The sequence below is a fragment of the Nilaparvata lugens genome, chromosome 3 (assembly GCF_014356525.2).
Source record: "Nilaparvata lugens isolate BPH chromosome 3, ASM1435652v1, whole genome shotgun sequence".
Taxonomy (NCBI): Eukaryota; Metazoa; Arthropoda; class Insecta; order Hemiptera; family Delphacidae; genus Nilaparvata; species Nilaparvata lugens.
Window position 1 is genome coordinate 16,766,144 of NC_052506.1, and position 20,847 is coordinate 16,786,990.

General features: G+C 34.5%; 1 protein-coding gene across 3 annotated transcripts in view; it reads left to right on the forward strand.

Moving 5' to 3' along the window:
* Positions 1-20,422, forward strand: part of LOC111050660 (Golgi-specific brefeldin A-resistance guanine nucleotide exchange factor 1) — a 64,019-nt gene extending 43,597 nt beyond the window's left edge. For 2 of the 3 annotated variants that reach the window (XM_039423089.1, XM_039423088.1), the window contains exons 26-40: positions 102-217; positions 501-675; positions 1,843-2,080; positions 4,226-4,395; positions 5,733-5,958; positions 7,540-7,733; positions 10,060-10,218; positions 11,680-11,877; positions 12,535-12,648; positions 13,174-13,345; positions 14,785-14,926; positions 15,714-16,134; positions 17,297-17,464; positions 18,617-18,674; positions 19,413-20,422. In XM_039423089.1, the coding sequence (XP_039279023.1) occupies positions 102-217; positions 501-675; positions 1,843-2,080; positions 4,226-4,395; positions 5,733-5,958; positions 7,540-7,733; positions 10,060-10,218; positions 11,680-11,877; positions 12,535-12,648; positions 13,174-13,345; positions 14,785-14,926; positions 15,714-16,134; positions 17,297-17,464; positions 18,617-18,674; positions 19,413-19,492 (2,631 nt within the window). In that variant the 3' untranslated portion in view covers positions 19,493-20,422. The remainder of the gene's footprint in view (positions 1-101; positions 218-500; positions 676-1,842; positions 2,081-4,225; positions 4,396-5,732; positions 5,959-7,539; positions 7,734-10,059; positions 10,219-11,679; positions 11,878-12,534; positions 12,649-13,173; positions 13,346-14,784; positions 14,927-15,713; positions 16,135-17,296; positions 17,465-18,616; positions 18,675-19,412) is intronic. The other variant, XM_039423090.1, reaches the window with a different exon arrangement.
* Positions 20,423-20,847: the final 425 nt, after the last annotated feature.

Consider the following 20,847-nt stretch of genomic DNA (forward strand, 5'->3'; position numbering starts at 1 on the left):
AATGAAAAGTCTAGAAAAATTAATTTATAATTTCTATAGCCTTAAAACACATTCTTTATTCCCAACAAAAATCAATCTTGATTTAATTTTCTCCTTTTCAGGCATTGATCCGTGCTTCTTATGGACCAGAAGGACATGTATTTCTTGGCTCTGCCACTGATGAGAATACAGCAGTATTTTTCCTCGAGCTCCTGCTCAAAGTTGTCATCCAAAACAGGTATGTAATCACCTTCAACACTTTCAAAAAAATTAAAATCGTTGACATTTTTCAGAAATGTGGATTCATCTTATAACTGTGAGAAGTGAATGATGCAAATAATTTTAGAAATTTCAAAGAATTTTTCATGATATTTTTTCCAAAATATGCATGGATACCTGTGAGATGTGGACGTTAGGAATGATTTAATGGGAATTTTGAATAATAGATCGTGATATTTCTGCAGAACTGTGAATGGATACCTGTGAGATGTGAACGATACGAATGATTTAATGAAAAATAGTGATTTTGATTGCAGGGACCGTGTGCAGAACGTTTGGCAGAATGTTCGTGATCACATTTACACTCTACTGATGGGCTCTGCAGCATCCAACCATCACTTCCTGGTTGAGCGGTCAGTTGTTGGCCTTCTCAGGTTGGGAATCCGACTTATGAGGAGAGAAGATATGAGTTTTGTGGTGAGTATCCTTTTTCAAATAAATTATAAAATTAGAAACACGTTTCTCGGGCCCCTTTACACAATCATATAGATAATCGTCCATCGGGTCAAATAACTGATCATTGATAGTGTAATAGTTCACATCTTATATCAAGTATTTGATAGTCTAACACGGGCCTTATAGGGAATCAAATCTTTAACCTGGTGTTCGTCACAAAATTTGGTGTTCCGGCTAGTTCCTATTTTGCTCATCACACTATGGACTGAGAATTTGAGATGTAAGGCTGACCATCAACGACAGGACAAGTATGTTAAACATGTGTATACACACATCCTCTTCATGCATCTTGTGTCATCAGTGACAGGCTTCGTACAAAAACCACCTGTTTTACAGCATCTTGTAACTTAAAATAAATATAACACTGGAAATTACAAATGATAATGGTACAAAAGTACTTCAACCTCGAATTGAGCAGTGAAAAAAGAGTAAACAACAAAAATCAAAGATACAAAAACCTAACCTCAAAAAATTTTGCTCGGAGACTTTCGCTGTGATGACGCAACAATGTCATTGTCATTTGTGTGCACATGCTCAACTCACTTGTCCACTTGAATTTACATAAAAATGAAAAATCGAAGAAGTACTCTTTTAGCATTTATTTTTATTTTTATTTACATTCTCTGCTGTCCTTGACGTTGATGGTATTCCTGATCTTTATGCATCTGCGACACTCCCTGTTCTTAGTAATATTTGAAAAGCGCAATTTTTAAAAGTTTTTGCATGGATCCCTCGTTCAGCCCTCCACCACCTTTGTACTCGCACCACAGATCCCCAGACCTCATAACGAGCTGCTATTTTGGCTCTTTCTTCCACAGTCAAGAGAGTGGGCATTTTCAAACTGAAACGAATGAAAATTGGTGTTAAACATAACCTCAAGGAGTGCTCAATCTAACAAATGTAGTTCTAACAAAATTGGTTCATAAATAAAGAAATTATAGCTGTATAAAAATAGGAAGTGACTTATCAGACACCCTGTACATTTTGATTTGGACTGTAGTATAAATTTCATATAGGTCAGTTTTGGGGATGAGCCTGTTGTGCCTTCTCACATAAGTGTAATAATTGTACATGACTGAATAAATAAATAAAAAATATGGCTGTGATATAATATGTAACATGTAACAGGTGCTGCAGTCACTGCGTATGCTGCTGCTATTGAAGAGCAGCACACTGGCCTGGGTGTCACGACAAGTGGCCTACGGGCTGTTCGAGCTGCTGAAGACGAGTGCGGCCAACATCCACTCGGCCACTGACTGGGCCATCATATTCACCCTCCTCGAGTGTGTGGGTGCCGGCGCCCCGCCGCCCCGCGTTGTCGGCAAGCACCAGGTCAACGCAAATGCCACCACCACACATCAAACAGGTCAGACTTCACAGCCACTCACCTCAATAAATTGAAGCTTTAAACAGAATTTTGGAAATTGTTTCTATTTGTATTCATTTATTGATTCCATTAAAAACATTTTTCGACCGAGCGAAGTGTGGTCTAAGATTCAAGTCGACGGTTTTGCATCTTTCTTTATGTTTATATTTTTGTTCCGCATATACAGCGAAACGCAGCAATAGATTTTCATAAAATTTGACAGGTATGTTCCTTTTTGAATTTCGCGTCGACGTATACATACGGTTTTTTGACATTTTGCATTTTAAGGATAATACAAAAGGAAAAGGAGTCTCCTTTGAACGCCAATATTACCGTAAAAATCAGACTTTCGAATTATTCATAATAAATCAGCTGTCTAGTGGACTAATACTACCCGTTCAAAAACATCGAACGTCTGTATCTTTCCATCAACGTTGTAGACAGTTGAAGCCAGACCTGATAACAGCGCTCACACTCACATTCCGGGACGACACGTCACGGTACGATAGGACAGAAAGCTCTATGTTTATTTAGGATTTTTTCTAAACATTTTAAATACATAAATTATTTATCAATTTTTGAGAAAACAACAGGTCAATGTAACTTACTGAGCGTGAGGTCTACTGTTCACAGAACTACTAGTATAAAAGTTGAATTGCAATAGTAAATGTAATAGTTCTTGTTGAAAAATGGTTTTATGATATGCAATTATAGTACCATAACTATGATATGATTCATACTGAGTTAATAATTATATTGTATTTATGAATGTGTTAATAAACAAATAAACTAAATCTTAGAATCAAAACCATTGATACTTCAAAAGAAATTATTTTTTTTCGAATCAATATCATCCCCATTCCTGAAATGTGACTGACGATTGGGTGCCTAGACATGTCACCACTGCATTCCCTGCTCGACGCTTAAGCTTCTAGACTTGAGTATATGTTTAATAAAGTATGGACCATACAGTCTGATATCAATCTCTTAGGTATGTTCAATAAAGTATGTTCCATAATATTCTGATGATATGAATAACAATATAAATCTGAGTACCCTTCTTAAATTATTTCGTCACGACAAGCATTTTACTAATGCTTGAAAATGGCATTAGTAGCCGAATCATGTTGTGACGAAATAATTTAAAAATTGTACTCAAATTTATATTTTTATTTATATTCAAAAGTAGCCCTAAAGAAAAAAAGACAATTATTCTGATGATCAATGTTCAAGCTATCAGTTCACTTTAGTGAGACTCACTTTTAACTACTAATATTCCTCATAAATAACATCAATGTTCCCCATTAAATCAATGCTGTCAGTTTGGGGTGAATCTCACTATAGAGATTGTTTATGATTTAGCAACCGAAACTAGTTACTCAATCTATCTTCTTCTAAAATATCTGCAATCTTCTTTCTTTTCTAATATAATAAAAAATCTGTTGAGTGTTCATGATATTTATGTTTCATGTTCCTGAATGTTTGATATGCCTGAACTATCAAACTGATCAACTTGAAATTTTGTACAGATTTGAATTTAGCATACTAATACAGGCTTATTTTTATTTATCAATTCCCAATTTCAATAATATTCAAATAATTGAAGTTCATTTCGAATTTGAACATTAACAACGCTAACAGAAAAGCAATAAAATCCTCCCTTTATCGACATGACATCGTGGCGTCATGGTACCGTGGCTCTGCAACAGGAGCTTGACGTTCGATTCCCCATCCTGATTTTTTTAGAATTTTGAACTTTACATTAGGAATTCTCATTCGATATAAACCCCTTCAGCTACAGCCACTCCAGTTAACTTGATACAAATAAATTTATGAGATACACCCGAGGTTGAGTTGTAGAGAGGACTTAAAGTCCTTCCTCCGCCAAATAATAGTAATTGGTATATCTAGAGTGAAAAGTACCGCTTTTTCTCCCTGAGGGGAAAAGTTTCCCTGAGGGAGAAAAAGCATTTTCACTCGTGATGTACACAACATTTTTCCTCCACCTACGAAAAAGAGACACTTTAGTATTATGTTCCAGGGAGTAAAGTAAGCACTTGAGACAGTAAATGGAGGAAAATATTTTTTCATCTCATTTCATTCCATACAGATCACTCAGTTTATTATATGGTATTTGTGTTTTAGGGGCAAAGTCGGACGGTGACATTGGCGCAAATCAGAGTGCAGAGGAGGATAGCGGTCTGGGCAACGAGCGCAACTGCACGTCTGACTCGGAGGTGACTCGGTCGAGTGCTCAACCCACACGCACTACCAGTCCTGAGTTGTCGCCAAACTCGGGCGGCGGGTGGATTCTGGTCAGTAACCACCCCCATTATATATCACCAAACGATCTTCGCTCTTGAAATAGATCTTAACAAAATGAAAATTAACTTTATTCTGCATTTAAATAATACGAAAATTAAATACAATCATGGTTTCAGAATTATACTAGCAAATATTTTATAGACGCTGCCAGTTTGAATATCTTTCAAGTATACATTTTATACTACGGAGATTAGATTTGCAAAATAAAATAAATTACAGTGATTATCTGCGACCTTTGCGGTACAATCATAAGAAATCTATAAGAAAATACTGTTTACAGAGAACGAAAGTTCAAGTTAAGGATTTGCAAAACCTTTGAAATACTTTTTACTGGTGATATGTTTCAATACTTGCATGAAGTTAAATTTAAAAATGGAATAACTTTCTCAAAAATTGAAATTTTAGAATATAGTTTCAATATTCAACAATACCATGAAGTTTTTATCCTCAAATTTTATGAATTTATCCCTAATTTGGAATTATCTGTCCCAAAAATTTAAACTTCAGTCGCTCATATCTCAAAATATAATAATCGGAAAAAAAATCCTGAGATTTTTTTATTTTGGTTACTTAATTTTGTATACAACGAAAATATTTGAAAAATATCACCAGTAAAATATTTTTTAAAGGTGCTGCACAGCCTCAAGTTAACTGAGCAGAAAAAACTGAAAGCAATAGTAACTTGACGAAATCGACAATTTTAAAAATCGTCAGTAAAAATAGATATATTAGACATTTGATATATTAGACACTGATATATTAAATAGTTAGTAATTATTATTAAACGAAATTCCAATTAAATGCTGTATATCACCCCGAAGACTTCTGCTACTGCAAATATTGACAACAGGGTAAACAGCTAGATGGAAATTCGATGAGCGCTACCATACAAAAATTGTCAGCCCGTAATCGAACCCAGTAAGAAATCGAACGGAATCGAACTCCTAATTTCCGGTCAGGAATGCTTACCCTTGCATGGGAACGTATTAAATAATTTGTTGATGTATATATTTAATATTTGGATATTGTGTTTGACTACTGTGACATTGTGTTCTGTATATTGTATTTTATTTATAATTGATTGTATGTGACCTGGCTTATGTATTGATGTACTCTGGCTCAAATAAAAAATCATTGAATCATTGAACTGAAAACGTTACGTAGTGAAGTTACATACCATGCTGATTCTAGATCAACTGAAACTTTGATAAAAAGATTGTCACCCTGTCGCATTTTAATGAAGTAGATTGGTTTCTCTCCCCTCCATAGTAAGTCATTTTTAGGGAGAATAGTTTGTTAGATGTGATAAGAATGTGTTTGGCGTTAGGTTGGCCGCGAAGGCGAGATCCAGCCGATGCCGGTGAGGACTTCACTGAGCAGCCAGCTGAACATGCTGAGTGAGCGCGAGCTAACCGCTCACGACCCCTTCTCACTGGTCAAGTGCTGCGAGAGCCTCGCCTTCCTCGTGCGAGACGTGGCGCACATCACGCCCTACAACTTCGAGAACTGTGTTCGCTGCATTCGCACCTTTGTCGAGGCCAGTCTCGAGTCGAGTAAGTCTACATCTACTTTGATGAATTAATTAACTCGGAATTGTACTGAAAACATCTATTGGTATGAAGTTAATCCAAAATGTTCTAGCTGTAACCATAATATACTGGTCTAAATCGACCTTAAATCATAACATTCAGGTGTACATAGATCTTTAGGGCCGGTTTCCGAGCTCGGGATTTAGTCAAGTTCTAGACTTTAAACAGCTGGGGTCAGAAAATTGGCTTTCCGAAACGGGGCGTAGTCGTAGTCATAGTCAAAGTCACGTTTAAATTAAATTTCGGAAATCTAGAAAATTGAACACAAAATAAAATGAAGAGAAAATAGTGTAAAGTTTCAGTAATTTGAATTATTAAGGGTCGGTTTCCGAACTCGGGATTTGGCCAAGTTCTAGACTTTAAACAGCTGGAGTCAAAATATTAGCTTTCCAAAACGGGGCGTAGTCGCAGTTTTTATAACAGTAGTTTGAGTTTTTATTTTCTTATTTCTATAATTGGAAACGTTTTTCCTTGACAAAATTAAACATTTCTAAATAATTAAAAATAGCTGCAACTTTACACTATTTTCTCTTTATTTTATTTTGTGTTTAATTTTCTAGTTTTTTGAAATTTAATTCAAACGTGACTTTGACAATGACTACGACCACGCCCCGTTTCGGAAAGCCAATTTTCTTACTCCAGCTGTTTAAAGTCTAGAACTCAGCCAAATCCCGAGCTCGGAAACTGGCCCTTAAAGTTTAAAATGTTTTAGATAAAAGGGTACTTCATGTTTTATATTGTTTTCATTTTAAAATATACAGGTGTAAATCAATTTTAAATTATAATATGCAGATGTGAATCGAACTTAAATAATTTGAAATAGATAGGTGTGAGAGAATAATGAATTGTAAACTTCTAAGACTTTTAAAGAAACAAACAATTAGCTGAAATCATGGAATAATTCTTGGAAAATATTGGAACTGCCCTGTAATTACAGCGGAATTTTGAAATTTTGAAATGGCGGGGCTTGGATTCAAACTTTGGATTTCTATCACAATTGTTAATTTCCAATGTCAGTTCTCAAATCAGCAGTCATAATGCTGATCACTATTTTTCCCTTGCTTGTTACAATTATTTTGATTAGTACAAATCAAGTTGATTCGGAACTTGTTGACTGATATTCATTTAGATCTCTTGCTTACTTTTGTCTCACTTGTCCAAACGTCAAAGGGCTCTTCCTCTGATTCTTTATGCATGGCTCAAATAAATATCACGTCATCTAATTGGTGCTGACAAAACAACAGCTAGTGATTGCTGTGAATTTGAATATTGGATTGTTAATAAGGATACCCATTATGCTATTCTCAAACTGGATAAGTAGCTGTACCTTTCTTGGATGGGATTTGTTGATTGCCGTAGCAGAGCAAGGAGAGACCGCTAGTTTATTAATATCAATATGATTATTATTTCATAAATGGTTCATACTCTTTGTGTGATTATTCATATTGTTTCTAATTTATTCTTAAATATATAACTAGCTTGTTTATAGATATGTTTAAAATTGTTTGTCTTTTTAAAAGTAACGATTTTGTGACTTGATTGCAGCTGAGAAGAGAGGTGGCGGTAAGAGATCGTCTGGAAAAGAAAATGGAGGACCTTTGAAGGGGAAGAAGAAGATGAGCAATTCGAGAAGGAGAGGCGACCAGCCAAGAGCCAACAGCCCGACTAACAGTGCCTACGATGCTGACGAGAGTGACTCAGAAGAGATGCCCAGCGGCTATCACCAAGTCTCAATACAGGTATGAAAACTCCTATTTAATTAATTATTTACCGTAGTAAGGTCCACGTTTTAATGGCAGTGGATAAACATAGGAGAACAGCGTTGACGATTCTCTGCCCTGCCACTGCCTTCTGTAGAGGATAGCTGATGTAATATTGTATGTTAATTCTCTTTTAAAATAGTCAGTTATATTTTATTCATCAAGAAAATATATTTCTTCATTGTTAAAAATGGATCTGGCAACGTTGCAGAACTAAAAAAGGATAGCGTTATCTGTTTTTTCGAATGATAGACAAGGATAGCAACACCAATATTGATCAATTACTGCAATTATAGCGTGGATTCACTGTAGTATTATAAAACAACATGAAATCCAAATTCATACTTTAAGGCCGGTTACAGATGTCGACCGACCGTCAGTGCGTATGTACCATCCTGACCATACACATCCATACATCAGTTTTTCAGTTTCAGAGCTCTCCTGACGAACGAACTGATCTGACACACAAAATGGACGCGTTTACAAATTGTTTAATTGCTGATTTCGAATTTCAATACAACCTTGACTCTTATAAAACTTGTTAAGCTATGATAGTATTGTATAATAAGTGTACCGTAGATAATAATAATATATATTTTTTCTAATAAGAAAGTTGGAAATAGATGAAGAAATGTGTAGAAAAATTCTGATTTTAAATAATTATTATATATTTATTAATTGAATTCATTCATTATAATATTATTCAATTCAATATCAGCTGATTGTCGGGCAGAGGTGTCAGCGCAGTAGTTATGGCGCGATCGGGCAACTGATAAGTACAACTGTGAACGCTTCTATTTGATTCAATAGCGTGTTAGTCGACCGATGGAACGGATGCGTACGAGCTCGACCGATGGTCTTCGTACGCAGTGTAAAACGCATGGTACTGACCGTGCGCATGCGGGCTGTCAGTCCTGCTCTGTTACATGGAACATCTATGGAAAAGACAAGCGCGACTGACGTACGCACTGACGGTCGGTCGAGCTCTGTAACCGGCCTAATAGTAATTCCAGTTTTGATGACTTGGGCCCATATGCACCATCTCGGTTTAAACGGAGTTGAAAAATGATTTAAATCATCTGTTGGTCAAAACCCGAAATGTATTAGTATACATGCGATATACAATGTAATTGTAGATTAACGTTAAACGTAGTTAAACCTAAACGTTAAGGTATCACACGTTTTAAATGTGTTTTTGTTTTACAGGGGAAATCATCCTTTGGTTTAAACCTGGAAAAAACACATTATAGTACATGCGACCATACAATGTAATCGTAGATTAACGTTAAACTTAGATGGTTCATGTGTCCCTCAATCATCTATGTGGTGGAGTGGCCGTAGTCGAGTGGATTACATGCCATTCAGAGGTCCGGGTTCGAATCCTGATCCGTGCAGGATATTTTTCTGGGGCCACTCCCGTGTTTCGGATGGGCACGTTAAGGCGTCGGTCTCGGCTGCCTAAAAGAAACAGTCGCTAGGTCATGTAAGAGGCATTTAAATTGATCAGGTGCGATCTGAAAACTCTTTATATCAGACCTGAGCCAGCCAGTTTGCTCGATATTATCATTATTATATTACAGGGTGGTCACTTACCGGGAAAACCGGGAGAACCTTGAATTCCTTATGATTTTACTAACCGGGTAAAGTACCGTGAATTCCTCATGAATTTCTCCAATTACTCATGAATGTTTCATAAACTTGAATTAGCCTAATTTAGTAAAGAAATGCACAGTAACAATAAATTCAAATAAACACTTGATGGCTAGCAATAATATAATTGGCAATGTTTTTGAACTAGCCTATCTAACCAGAAAAATATCTAAAAACATCGGCTATGGTACTGTACATACATATAATATAGCTTCATTAGTAAAAGTATGACTCAGAATACATAATAAATGTATTGATAACTTTTACTCTGTAGTCAATTTTTATGAGGAATTTTTCGTTTTTCAACTACTCACTGAGTTTTGAAAATGGACCCTGTCCGAAAGCACTCCACACGCATGAGCAGTTAAAAGAACGTACTAGTTCTTCACAAAATAGACTGAAGTATTAAAAATTGTTAATATATTTGGAAAATTAACAGCTATTCGAAATGGAAGATCAAACTAAAGATTTCCATCCTAAATATTCTTTACGAATGTATCTTGTTCCTCAAATACCGCGGATATTTTACCTGGAAAATTTGAAATTTTACTCTGGAAAACCGGGAATTACTTATGATTTTTTATTTAAAAATGGGTGGCCACCCTGCATTATTATGTGGTGATTAGAATGCTAATGATTTTGTTTGTTGTTGCAGCTGTTGGACCTGATGCACACATTGCACACTAGGACGGCGCAGATCTACAGGTGGTGGGCGGAAGAGAATGCCGAAACTGAACTGGCGTCCCTGTGGACTCAGGGTTGGTGTCCGCTGCTGCAGGGCATTGCACGGCTGTGCTGCGACTCCAGGCGACAGGTGAATAATTGAAGCCAAATTTTGTTCCAAACTTTGAACAATCTAATCAGAGCTGCTCGGCAATTGAATAATAATAATTTGATTGAAATTGGTTCCCAAAAACAAATCTATTTCTATTAAATGAAAAAGACTAAGAAATTGTCAAAAACCACAGATTTATTGATACTTAGAAAGACCGGTTTCGGTTATTACACCATTGGAAAATTACTTTTTTATTAAAAAGTAATGATGATTTGAAGATTTTCAAAAAACAAATTAAAAAATATTTAGTTGATAGAGCTTTTTATAGTGTACAAGAATTCCTTTCAAACCTAAACTAAGTTGAACTACTTAGTGTTAGAATTATTATGTAATAACATGACTTGTCTTATACTCCATGACTGGAGTCTTTAGGACGTAATCTTAAAAAAAAAAAAAATTGTCAATCTCTGATAAACAGTGTCTGATAATCTCTTATAATCTCTGTTTATCAGAGATTTACAATGGTGTAATAAACGAAACCGGTCTTTCTAAGTATCAATAAATCTGTGGTTTTTTGACAATTTCTTAGCCTTTTTCATTTAATATGAATAATTACCACAATATCAACTACTCAACTATTACAAAAAGTAAATCTATTTCTTTTTATTTTAATTGGAATTTTGAAAATATTACTGAGTTCAAGGTCACTATCTCATGATTTTATTAAACATCATTATTATCAGTATTGAATAATAATTTATTTTGAAATGGATCTCTAAAACAATTCTATTCTATGATATTTATTTTCATTTCGATTGGAAGTTTCAAGATATTTCTGAGTTCAATGTCGCTATTTCATTATTTTCAATAAGTTACCTCTAACAGTTTGTTGAAATTTTCAGTATAAAATACATAATCAAGGTCTGTAGATAGAGGTCATGGTACTATTGTTAATTTTGGAGCGAGGCTCAATATGTAATTTCCATAATATATTATTATATCAACGTATGCTAGACTATATTCCTTATACTAGTAACATGTAACCTGTTAACCTCTCAACAAGCAACAATATGGGTGGTGTCCAAACCTCTTTCTATAGACCTTGTACAGAACAGTAGTATCACAGTGGCTCAAGGAAAGAGCTTTTTTAGTCTTGGTGAATATTTTTATTGTGATATATTATGTTGGTCAGTGTAAATTGCATTTACATAAAAATAAAATAATCAAATTACCCTGTTTTTAACTTTATTTCATTTCTCACAACATAATTCGACTATTATTGTCATTTTCATTTCACTTCAAAATGACATTAATAGTCTGAAGCTGTGAGAAATAAAATAAAGCTGAAAACCGGGTACTTAGTTTTCTAATTTCCATGTAAATATGAATAGCCCTTACCAAGAAGGTTAGAATAATTGTATTATTCTTTCATATGTTTTGAAGATAAATGTAATGTATAGTATCCAATAGCAATAGCCAATAAATATTCTATTGTTACAGGTTCGTATGAGTGCTATAACATACTTGCAAAGAGCTCTGCTGGTGCACGATCTGCAAACTCTAACTGGAGATGAATGGGAATCATGCTTCAGTATGGTCTTGTTCCCATTACTAAGTAAGCTGTTGGAGCCCATCAGTCCCCAGGACCCTACTGGTCTGGAAGAAACGCGGATGAGAGCTGCCACTGTCTTATCAAAAGTAAGTTTGAACTTCTATAAGTAAAACTGATACTATTTATTATAAAAAATGATTACAATGGGATTGCAGTTGTGTTTTCTTTTCCTAAAATTCACCGGGATTTCATTACGGTGAATATTACCATGAAAGCACATAAAAACTTACTAATAGCGCATTGTTCATCTCTTATTTTATAAATAACGGTAATTGTGCGTTATGGGATCATCAATAAACTTGTTGAACCTCTCAATTAGACCGTTGTGATATTGTTTGAGTTTAATTTCGTTAGGCATATGACTTCTATAAATAGGAATCACTACTTAGCGTCTCAATTCAGTATTTGATATTTTTCGGGGGTAAAATTGTGTTACTACTTACTGCCCTACATATCTAAGTAGATATTTAGCCGCACCAACAAAGCCCCCCCACCTCTCGATTCTCCGCGTCCTCCTCGGTTGCTCCGATTCTCTCCATATCGACCTTCACTTGACTCCACCATTTCCGTCGTGGTCTTCCTCTCGGTCGTCGTCCTTCTGGATTTCTTTTCAACACTTGATTAAGATTACTGTGTTATCATATTGTTAAAATTGTGTTTGCTGTGTTATCATATTGTTAAAATTGTGGTATCATATTATATTTCAAGAAGTCATTGATGAAAGTTATTTGTTTTTATTGCAGGTATTTTTACACCACTTGACGCCCCTGCAAACTCTACCAACGTTCACTGCTCTTTGGCTGACTATTTTGGATTTTATGGACAAGTATATGCATGCAGACAGAAGTGATCTTCTGGTAAGAATTCAAACATTTCTACAATGTTATCAATATTATTCATCCAACTACTAATTAATGTAAATTTCTGTATTCTACTCATCGGTATGAAGTTGAAAGCAGTATATTTATCTAATAGCTAATTAATACTCTTATTAATATGAGCGTTGTACTTTGAAGTAGTTTAGTGTTCTCTCAAAATCTTTATGGAGTTGAAAAAGTCACTTGCATTTGATATAAGGTTGGTGATTAGTGACCTCGATGCATCTCTCAACTGTACAGACTTCACTTTCAGTGGACAATATTTGAAGTTTCGATGCCTCCTGAATTCAGGAGGGATAACAACTTAAATATTCTCAGCACAGTCAAAACAAATTTATTGCCTTACAAAAGAACTAAATTAGTCCCTGAAAATCAGACTATCTGATCTCCAAGCTGTGAGTTCTAAAGAAGCACAGCATTTCTTTTCTTTCTTCTTTAATTTTAGACATTTCGTGAGTGATCTAGTTTGATGTTGTCCTTAAATATTGCATCTCTTATTTTCAGTACGAAGCAATTCCTGAATCACTCAAAAATATGCTGCTTGTGATGGATTCGGCCAAGGTGTTCTCAGTGAATGGCTGCGAATTCTCTCCTTTGTGGACTGTCACATGGGATCGAATAAATACATTCCTCCCTCATCTCAAAGATGAATTATTCAAAACACAAGCCCCATCAGGTAAATCAATACTACTTCTCCTTGGGTTTTTTTTGTGGGGGGGGGTTCATGAAAGTGTATATTGATTTAATAATGTTTGATAGTTGGAGAGAAACCACAGGCATTCTTGCAACACCTGTCTATCTCATAAATGTTCAACAATTAGTCCAAATTGAGGTTCTAGACTGAAAGGTTATAAGTATAACTTCTGAGCGGACTTGGTTATGAAAATGAAAGATTGACACAGTCGCATCTTACACAATATAAGCAAATGTATATATTGATAGACCAATGTATAGATTGATTCACCAGATCTCCTTTTCCCATATGATATGTTATTTTTAGCAGGAGGATATGTACAGGTAACGAAAAGTTGATTATAAAGGAACACTCAAGGAATGTGGTCCTGCTATTAGCTTTTCGAGTTTTGGAGTAACCTTCAATTATTTTGGAGTTGGAGTCGATGTTACTGTGAATTGATTGATCTATCAAACTATTACGAATTTGCAGATTTTTATCATTAACTGGCGAATTTTACCTTTCTTTTTTCCAGACTGTACACACACATTATACCCTGAAAATATTTACAAATACGAATAACAAAAAGGGAGTCGGCCTAAAACAATATATGTCGAGACCTCGATTAGAAGAATAACATTTTTATCCTTGATTTGATCAATTCACCGCCTGGTGGCAGCATTGCACGGCTATGAGAACCGCTACTATTCTACTAATAAAACGGCCACATCATCGATAGATAACGAATTTGTTGATCTTGGAAACAAAAATTATACTTGAGGTTCTAAATACTTCTTCATTCTACCTATAAGGACACTCTTTAGAATCAATTACTGTTTTACTCATTACGATTTACATATTGATAGTTTGTTAAATAGTGAATTTGATGAATTATGAATACTTTGTGAGAATCTTCTTGATTATTCAGAATTTGGAGATTGTTTGGAGCGTACCTGAAAACTGAAGATCAATTCATCATCTGTATTCACCATTATCCTTCACAATACTCACATACTAGCATTGAACTGTAAAAATATGTATAATAGTTTCTCAAACCTTGACCTCTATTTAATTCTGTCAATAAGCCATAGCCAAACTAAAAGATACAACATAAGTTTTGTAAAAACAATAAAATGTGTAATCATCTTTTTAGTATGTGAACCTGTGTTTTTTTAATGCCATTTTAGTATTTTGTGATCAGACAATAGACTTAACAGCCGCAGAAAAATTCCAGAATTAACTAAAATTCATGCTAATGCATGTATTTCAAAATTTCATAAAATTGTATTATTTATAACAAAGCATTGTTATGTGCACTTTATTATTATTGGAATGCTACAGTGATAAGATAAAATATTCTGGAACTGTATTCTAATCACTTGTTTAGACAATACTACTAATATTGTCTCTTTTTTGTAATTTCAATTTGCTTTAATTTCTAGTGGATGTTGCATCATCAAAACCGGTGCTTCAAGCTCAAAATGAAGGCGCAGAAGTGTTGAACACAAGCAATTCCAACAGTGAGGTACAGCAGCCACCACATAGCAATCCAGCTTATGCTCGGCCTTCACTTGTTGCCACAAGGTAAATATATTTATCAATAAACATTCATGATAATCTACTACTCGCAGCTACATTTATATTTTCTAACATTTGCGTGAAAAAATGCAGCGGTAAATAAATTAAAAAAGAAACGTACATACTTGAGTGTCATTCGTCAAGGTTGCAGACTTATGCACCACGAATACGCGCTTTCAACTTTCCTTCAGCTTGAAAATGCCTTACTATTTATGTACAAATACAGATATAATAAGAATAGCATCAGCTGATGAAAAGTGAAATGTTTGTAGCGCTTAAGTCCTCACTTACCTTTACATGCTACTTGAAAATAAGTAAACATAAAATATGACACCTTGAGTTATAAAATATGTAGATTCCGAAACGAGAAGTAATACTATTATTTTTGAAGATTGAATTTTATAATATTCAACAATTGAATTTCAAGTTTCATTTTTTGTACATAATACACTTCATTCAACACGAATATTATCATAGCCACATCTAATACAAGGCCCCGGCCTACGATATTGCAACGTCGCAGTGTAGGCCTAGAATCTAATACATGATTGGTTAAAAAGATTAAAAAAAATACCAGCTGATCTTTTTCACCAATCATGTATTAGATTCTAGGCCTACACTGTGACGTTGCAATATCGTAGGCCGGGGCCTTGCATTAGAGGTGGCTATGATATTATTGATCACCTCTGAAAAAGAAAGAAAATGTTCTTGATTTCTGAGAAAGAAGGAAATAAATCATCCTGCAATCGATTAATATTAATTAAAAGTTTTCACGTTTTTTTCATTGTTGCAGTCCAGTACCAGTGACCGATACATCAAAAGTGATTCAGCAACAACAACTACAAGCACAGCATCTACAACAGCAACAACAAACAGAGCATTTGCAACAACTACAACATCAGCAGCAGCAACAACAACAACATCAACAACAAGCACAACATCATCATCAGCAGCAGCAACAACAACTTCATCAACATCAGCAAAATTTCCAACAGCATGTTTCCAATGTGCCCGCGCCATTCCAACAACAGGAGTCAAGTGTAGACGTTTCATCATTCCAGCAACAACAGCAGCAGCAACAACAGCTACAACAGCAGCAACAACAGCTACAACAACAGCAACCCTATCACCATGCCCCACAACCGTTGCAACCACCCGCAGGCTACGGTCACAATTGGCGTGGCTCGACTCCTCTATTCCCCCACATGGGTCAGGTAAGTCCTCTCAACTTATCCTATTTTGTGATTCATGTAAAAAACATTCAAGAAATGCTTCACTTGAATCGCTCTGTTTTGTTGATCCAAATGAAGTTTTAATGAAATTACAAATGTGGTGGCTCATAAATATAGAAATAAAGTAATTATGAGTAGAGAATAAATTTATGTGGTGAGACAAAGAAGGCATTCATCTATACAATCATTTGTATAATTTTTATAGTTTAAATACTCTTTTATCATAGCCTACTTATATGAAAAGGCACAGCAAAACTGTCATTTTTCAAATTCATACTATAGTCCAAATCAAAATGTAAGTTATTGCTCTTAATTCCACCATCGATTATTAAAAAAACAATTTCTAATTACAATTTAAATAGGTGATGGGTTGAATCAAGCTAAGGTTGCATATAATGTGTTACCTTTCCGGCAGATCCCATTGAGTGTGCATGCGACCCTGAGGATTAGGCCCGCCGCAAAGTAGACCCACGCTAATCCACAAAAAGCAACCCACGCCGTGGGATGTTTTGTAAAACATTGCTAGGCTTCTCTAGACATCTGTTTAATACATGCAATGAATAATCCACTTGTTAGCTGATTTATTATGAATAATTCTATAGCAATGGTTTACAAAACATCCTAGGCGTGGGTTGCTTTTCGTGGATTAACGTGGGTCTACTTTGCGGCGGGCCTAAATCGGATCAAAAATCTATTATGAATCATAAAATGTTTCAAACAACTTGTTTCAAAATGTGGTTCAAACTCGAAATGTTCATAATAAAGGCAATCAGAGTTTCATTTTTTAATTTTTCCAAACAGAGCTTGGATATAGAGTTAGCTTTCAGATTAGAGTTGAGCTTTTCTGTGCACACAACCCTTGAATTATACTTACAGCTCTCAGGAACCGCAAAATATTAATGATAATATTCTTATTTGAACGATTCTGTCATGGTTGCAAATCATTACTTTTTGAGGATCCCTCAAATATATCAACCAACCTTGCTGTGTGGGAACTCATCTGATTCATGCTCTAAAGTTTTAGGTTTCTGTTTAATGACGTGTATTTTCTGTGTATTGAGCTCAGTGTTTTTAAGATGTGATATGCTAATGGGAGTGTTTGCATTGTTCTTGTTCTATGTTCTCCATTAATTTGGTGCAAAAGCTGGTGTCGACACCAATAGGCCCCCCACCTTCAGCTCCCCCAGCAGCTGCCAACTTGGAGCAGTCACAAGCCACCCCCACTCCACTTCCGGTCTATTCTGGCTTTGCCCACGTGTCTGATCCTCCCTCAAAGATCATCTCCTCAGCTCAGTTCTTCTACCAAGACTTGGTAAGTGGTCCTGCTACCGGGAATCATTTCATCATTTTTGGATTCGGTCTCAACATACTGAAATTGTGTCAAGGAGAAGACTGATCGTACTGAAAAATAGATTGAGTTGATTGATGCCACTATATATCATCCAAACCTACAACCCAATTCCTTTTCTTGTTACCCTTGAACAATTCCCCCTAGGCATTTCACTGAAACCTTTTCCTTCTTCTTCAGTTCCTTTTCCTCTCTCCATTCCTCTGTAGTTTCTCTGAAAGTGTATTTTACACTAGCAGATAGCACTGGGGAATAACCTTTGGGATTTACTTTACTTGTTTGTTGATGCTATTTTGATAGCTAATACTTTATTACTTGGGTAACATACATTAAATTAGACATAATATATGATATTATATTGGTAATAGAAGTGGAAATATTATATGATTAATAGACGTTGGACATTGTGGAAATAGTCATTACAATTATTATTGGACACTGGACTTTTTAAAAGCTGTGACATTGTATTCTGATATTGTATATTGTATTTTATTTATAATGAATGTTGAATTTGACCTGGCTTATGTACTGATGTACTTTGGCGGCTTAAATAAAACTCATTGAATCAGATAACCCGTGCTCTGCAAGAGTCTATTTTAAAACTTGACAAACTGAAAACTAGACGTAATAAAATCATGAAGAATTGAAAATAGGCCTCTAACCATCCTCGGTTAATTAAGAATCTAGCCTATATGCAAAATTTCAAGTTAATAAGTCCAGTAGTTCAGACGGGATGATGCGTCGAACATAATTTTCCAATCCCGTACGTGTATAAGCCAGTTCTTTCCATTATTATAGTATACATTAAGAAGTAAACAATTATAATATTTTATCGGCAGAAATAACGTGCTTGATAAAGTTTCAAGAATCAAGTCAATATTGAAGCAATATTCTATTGTTATTGTTTCTCCTGAATATTTTATAATTACTATGCCTAGTGTGAGTTTCATATCTAAGAAACTGAAAATTCTGGGCATTGATAATTTGTTTTCATTCTCACGAAAGCTATTATTCAAAAATGATTATAAGTACTATTGGTTACAAAAATCAGTTTTTTGTCTTGATAATTATCGTACTCACATTTTTTTGTTGATTTTCAATTTTTTTCTTCTCCAGCCGCAATTGATGCCTGTCCCTCAGAACACAATCATGCAGCCTGCCGTGACAAATGCAGGTCAGTAATACTATTTCTCCGCTTATGTCAGTGAGAAATTACTCTTGTCTATTTTCCTCTTGAATCAATGACAACATGACTGCAGTTTCGTATTCAGCACATAATCAGCTGTAATCTTATATTGTATATGATATTCTTTTCAAATTTAAAAGTATGAGGAATCTTTACGTTCCTCATAAAGTTTTGTTTAGCAAGTGAGCTGCCAATTATGTTCATGTATTTTATATGTTTATGGGCTTTTATATTTTGTCTGATCAAACTTGTATCACATACAGAGTGGGTGAAAAGTCCGAGAACGGCTTAATATCTCATACACAAAGGTAATTTGACGGTGGGTGTCTCTCCTTTCTGCTTTGAATAGTATTGATTAATAATGTGAATAACTGTATAATATCATCCATCCTGTATTATCCCCTTCCATACTTGTACTAATTAAAATGAAGGGAGGATCAACTGGTTTTGCCCCACGTAACTTACATGTTTAGATAATCATGTCCATTTTTTAATGACAACTTTGAACATCAATCTTGTTTTCTAGAAAAAATTGTTTAGCGCTTACTCTGGTGATACAACATAACATCTTTGTCAAGAAAATTAAATGCTTGTAGTCAATTTACTTGAGAACTTGAGTATTATTGTTTGAGCGATTTATTTCTTGATCCAGAACGAGTTAACAACTCATTAACTCACAATTTTCTATATTGTTGAATAAGCAATTCATTTTTTTGTGTTAATCAGGTTCAGCGTCATCACTGTTGAACGTGGGAGATGCAGTGTTGCCTTCATTGCCGCAGTTGGCACCACCTAGTGATCCCTAACTTCTACCACAGTTTGTCAATTATTTATATTAGCAATTATTATGAATTGAATATTATTAATCTTCCATATTCCAAGTCAGGCTAAGATGTGAATTAACTTGCTAGTCATTGTAGGCTACTTGATAGAGGATTTTAAACTATTCAATTTAGTTGAAGTATAGTTGATCACAAAATTCTAAACAACCTTCTAATTGTTAAAATTCAGATTGAAGATTATTCTTATATCAAGTGAACGTGGCTGAATATTGCTGAGAATACAGAAAATAATGATTAATTTATTGTTTATTCTACAACTTTAATGGGAATAATCAATCATTTTCTCGGATTTATAAGAGTTATAAGATTTTCATTGATCTTGCTAGGCTCAAAAATGATAATGATCAATGTAACACTTCTTTATAATTCAATCGCATAATTCAGTACGCATTTTGTAACCTACATAGGCTATGTCAGCTCCTGACAATACCATCATAATCTTGCAGTTCACTATTACTTATATTTTTTCAACAAAAGAAAATAATCCAATCAAGAGTGTAATGCTCATTGTAAGACTTGTAATGAATGTTCAAGAATCCAAAATTATTTTTATCATCATTCTCTCTCACCTGACTTATCATCTTAGGATGACACAATATACATGCTACAGTACTGTTTTAAATTGAATATCCTGTAAAGAAAATGTTATATATTGTTTCAATGTAATTTTTATTTTGTTATCTTTATTCAAATTCCATCTAGATATTCCTAGTGTAAATTGTTTATATAAATTTTATCTGATTGTTATTCTACCATATTTCTGTAAAATATGTGGTAAAAGGTGTGAATGCTGTAATCTATCATTCATTAAGTTATTATTATAAAGATGTTCTATTGTATCAAGTTGTGTATTGTGTAATGTAAAAATAAACAAAATTTATTCTATGGAATATACTTTGAATTTAGTTCGATTTTTATTTCCAATATTTTATAGATATCTTCTTTTTGAATTCATGGCTAGAGCTTGAGGTTTTATATTCTGCCAATTTCAAATTTGTAAGGGTGGGGAAGTGAAAAACAAGATATGATCGTACTGGTTTTGATAATTAAAACAAAACAATAAATTATTTGTACAAAATTAGAATTATAATTATAAATTATGAAATAACAATAAATATATGAATATTTCTAGGGCTACTCGCTTGGCTGCTAGTGAAGATTAAATTTGTTGTGATTATGGAAAATTTAAAACAATGACTCAGTAGTCACCTACCTTTATGATAATGGCCCCCAATTTGGCATCCACTGGTTAATCGCGACGTTAATTATTAATGAAAAATAAAATAAAAAAAACTGATCTAATGAAGTGGGTTCAGATC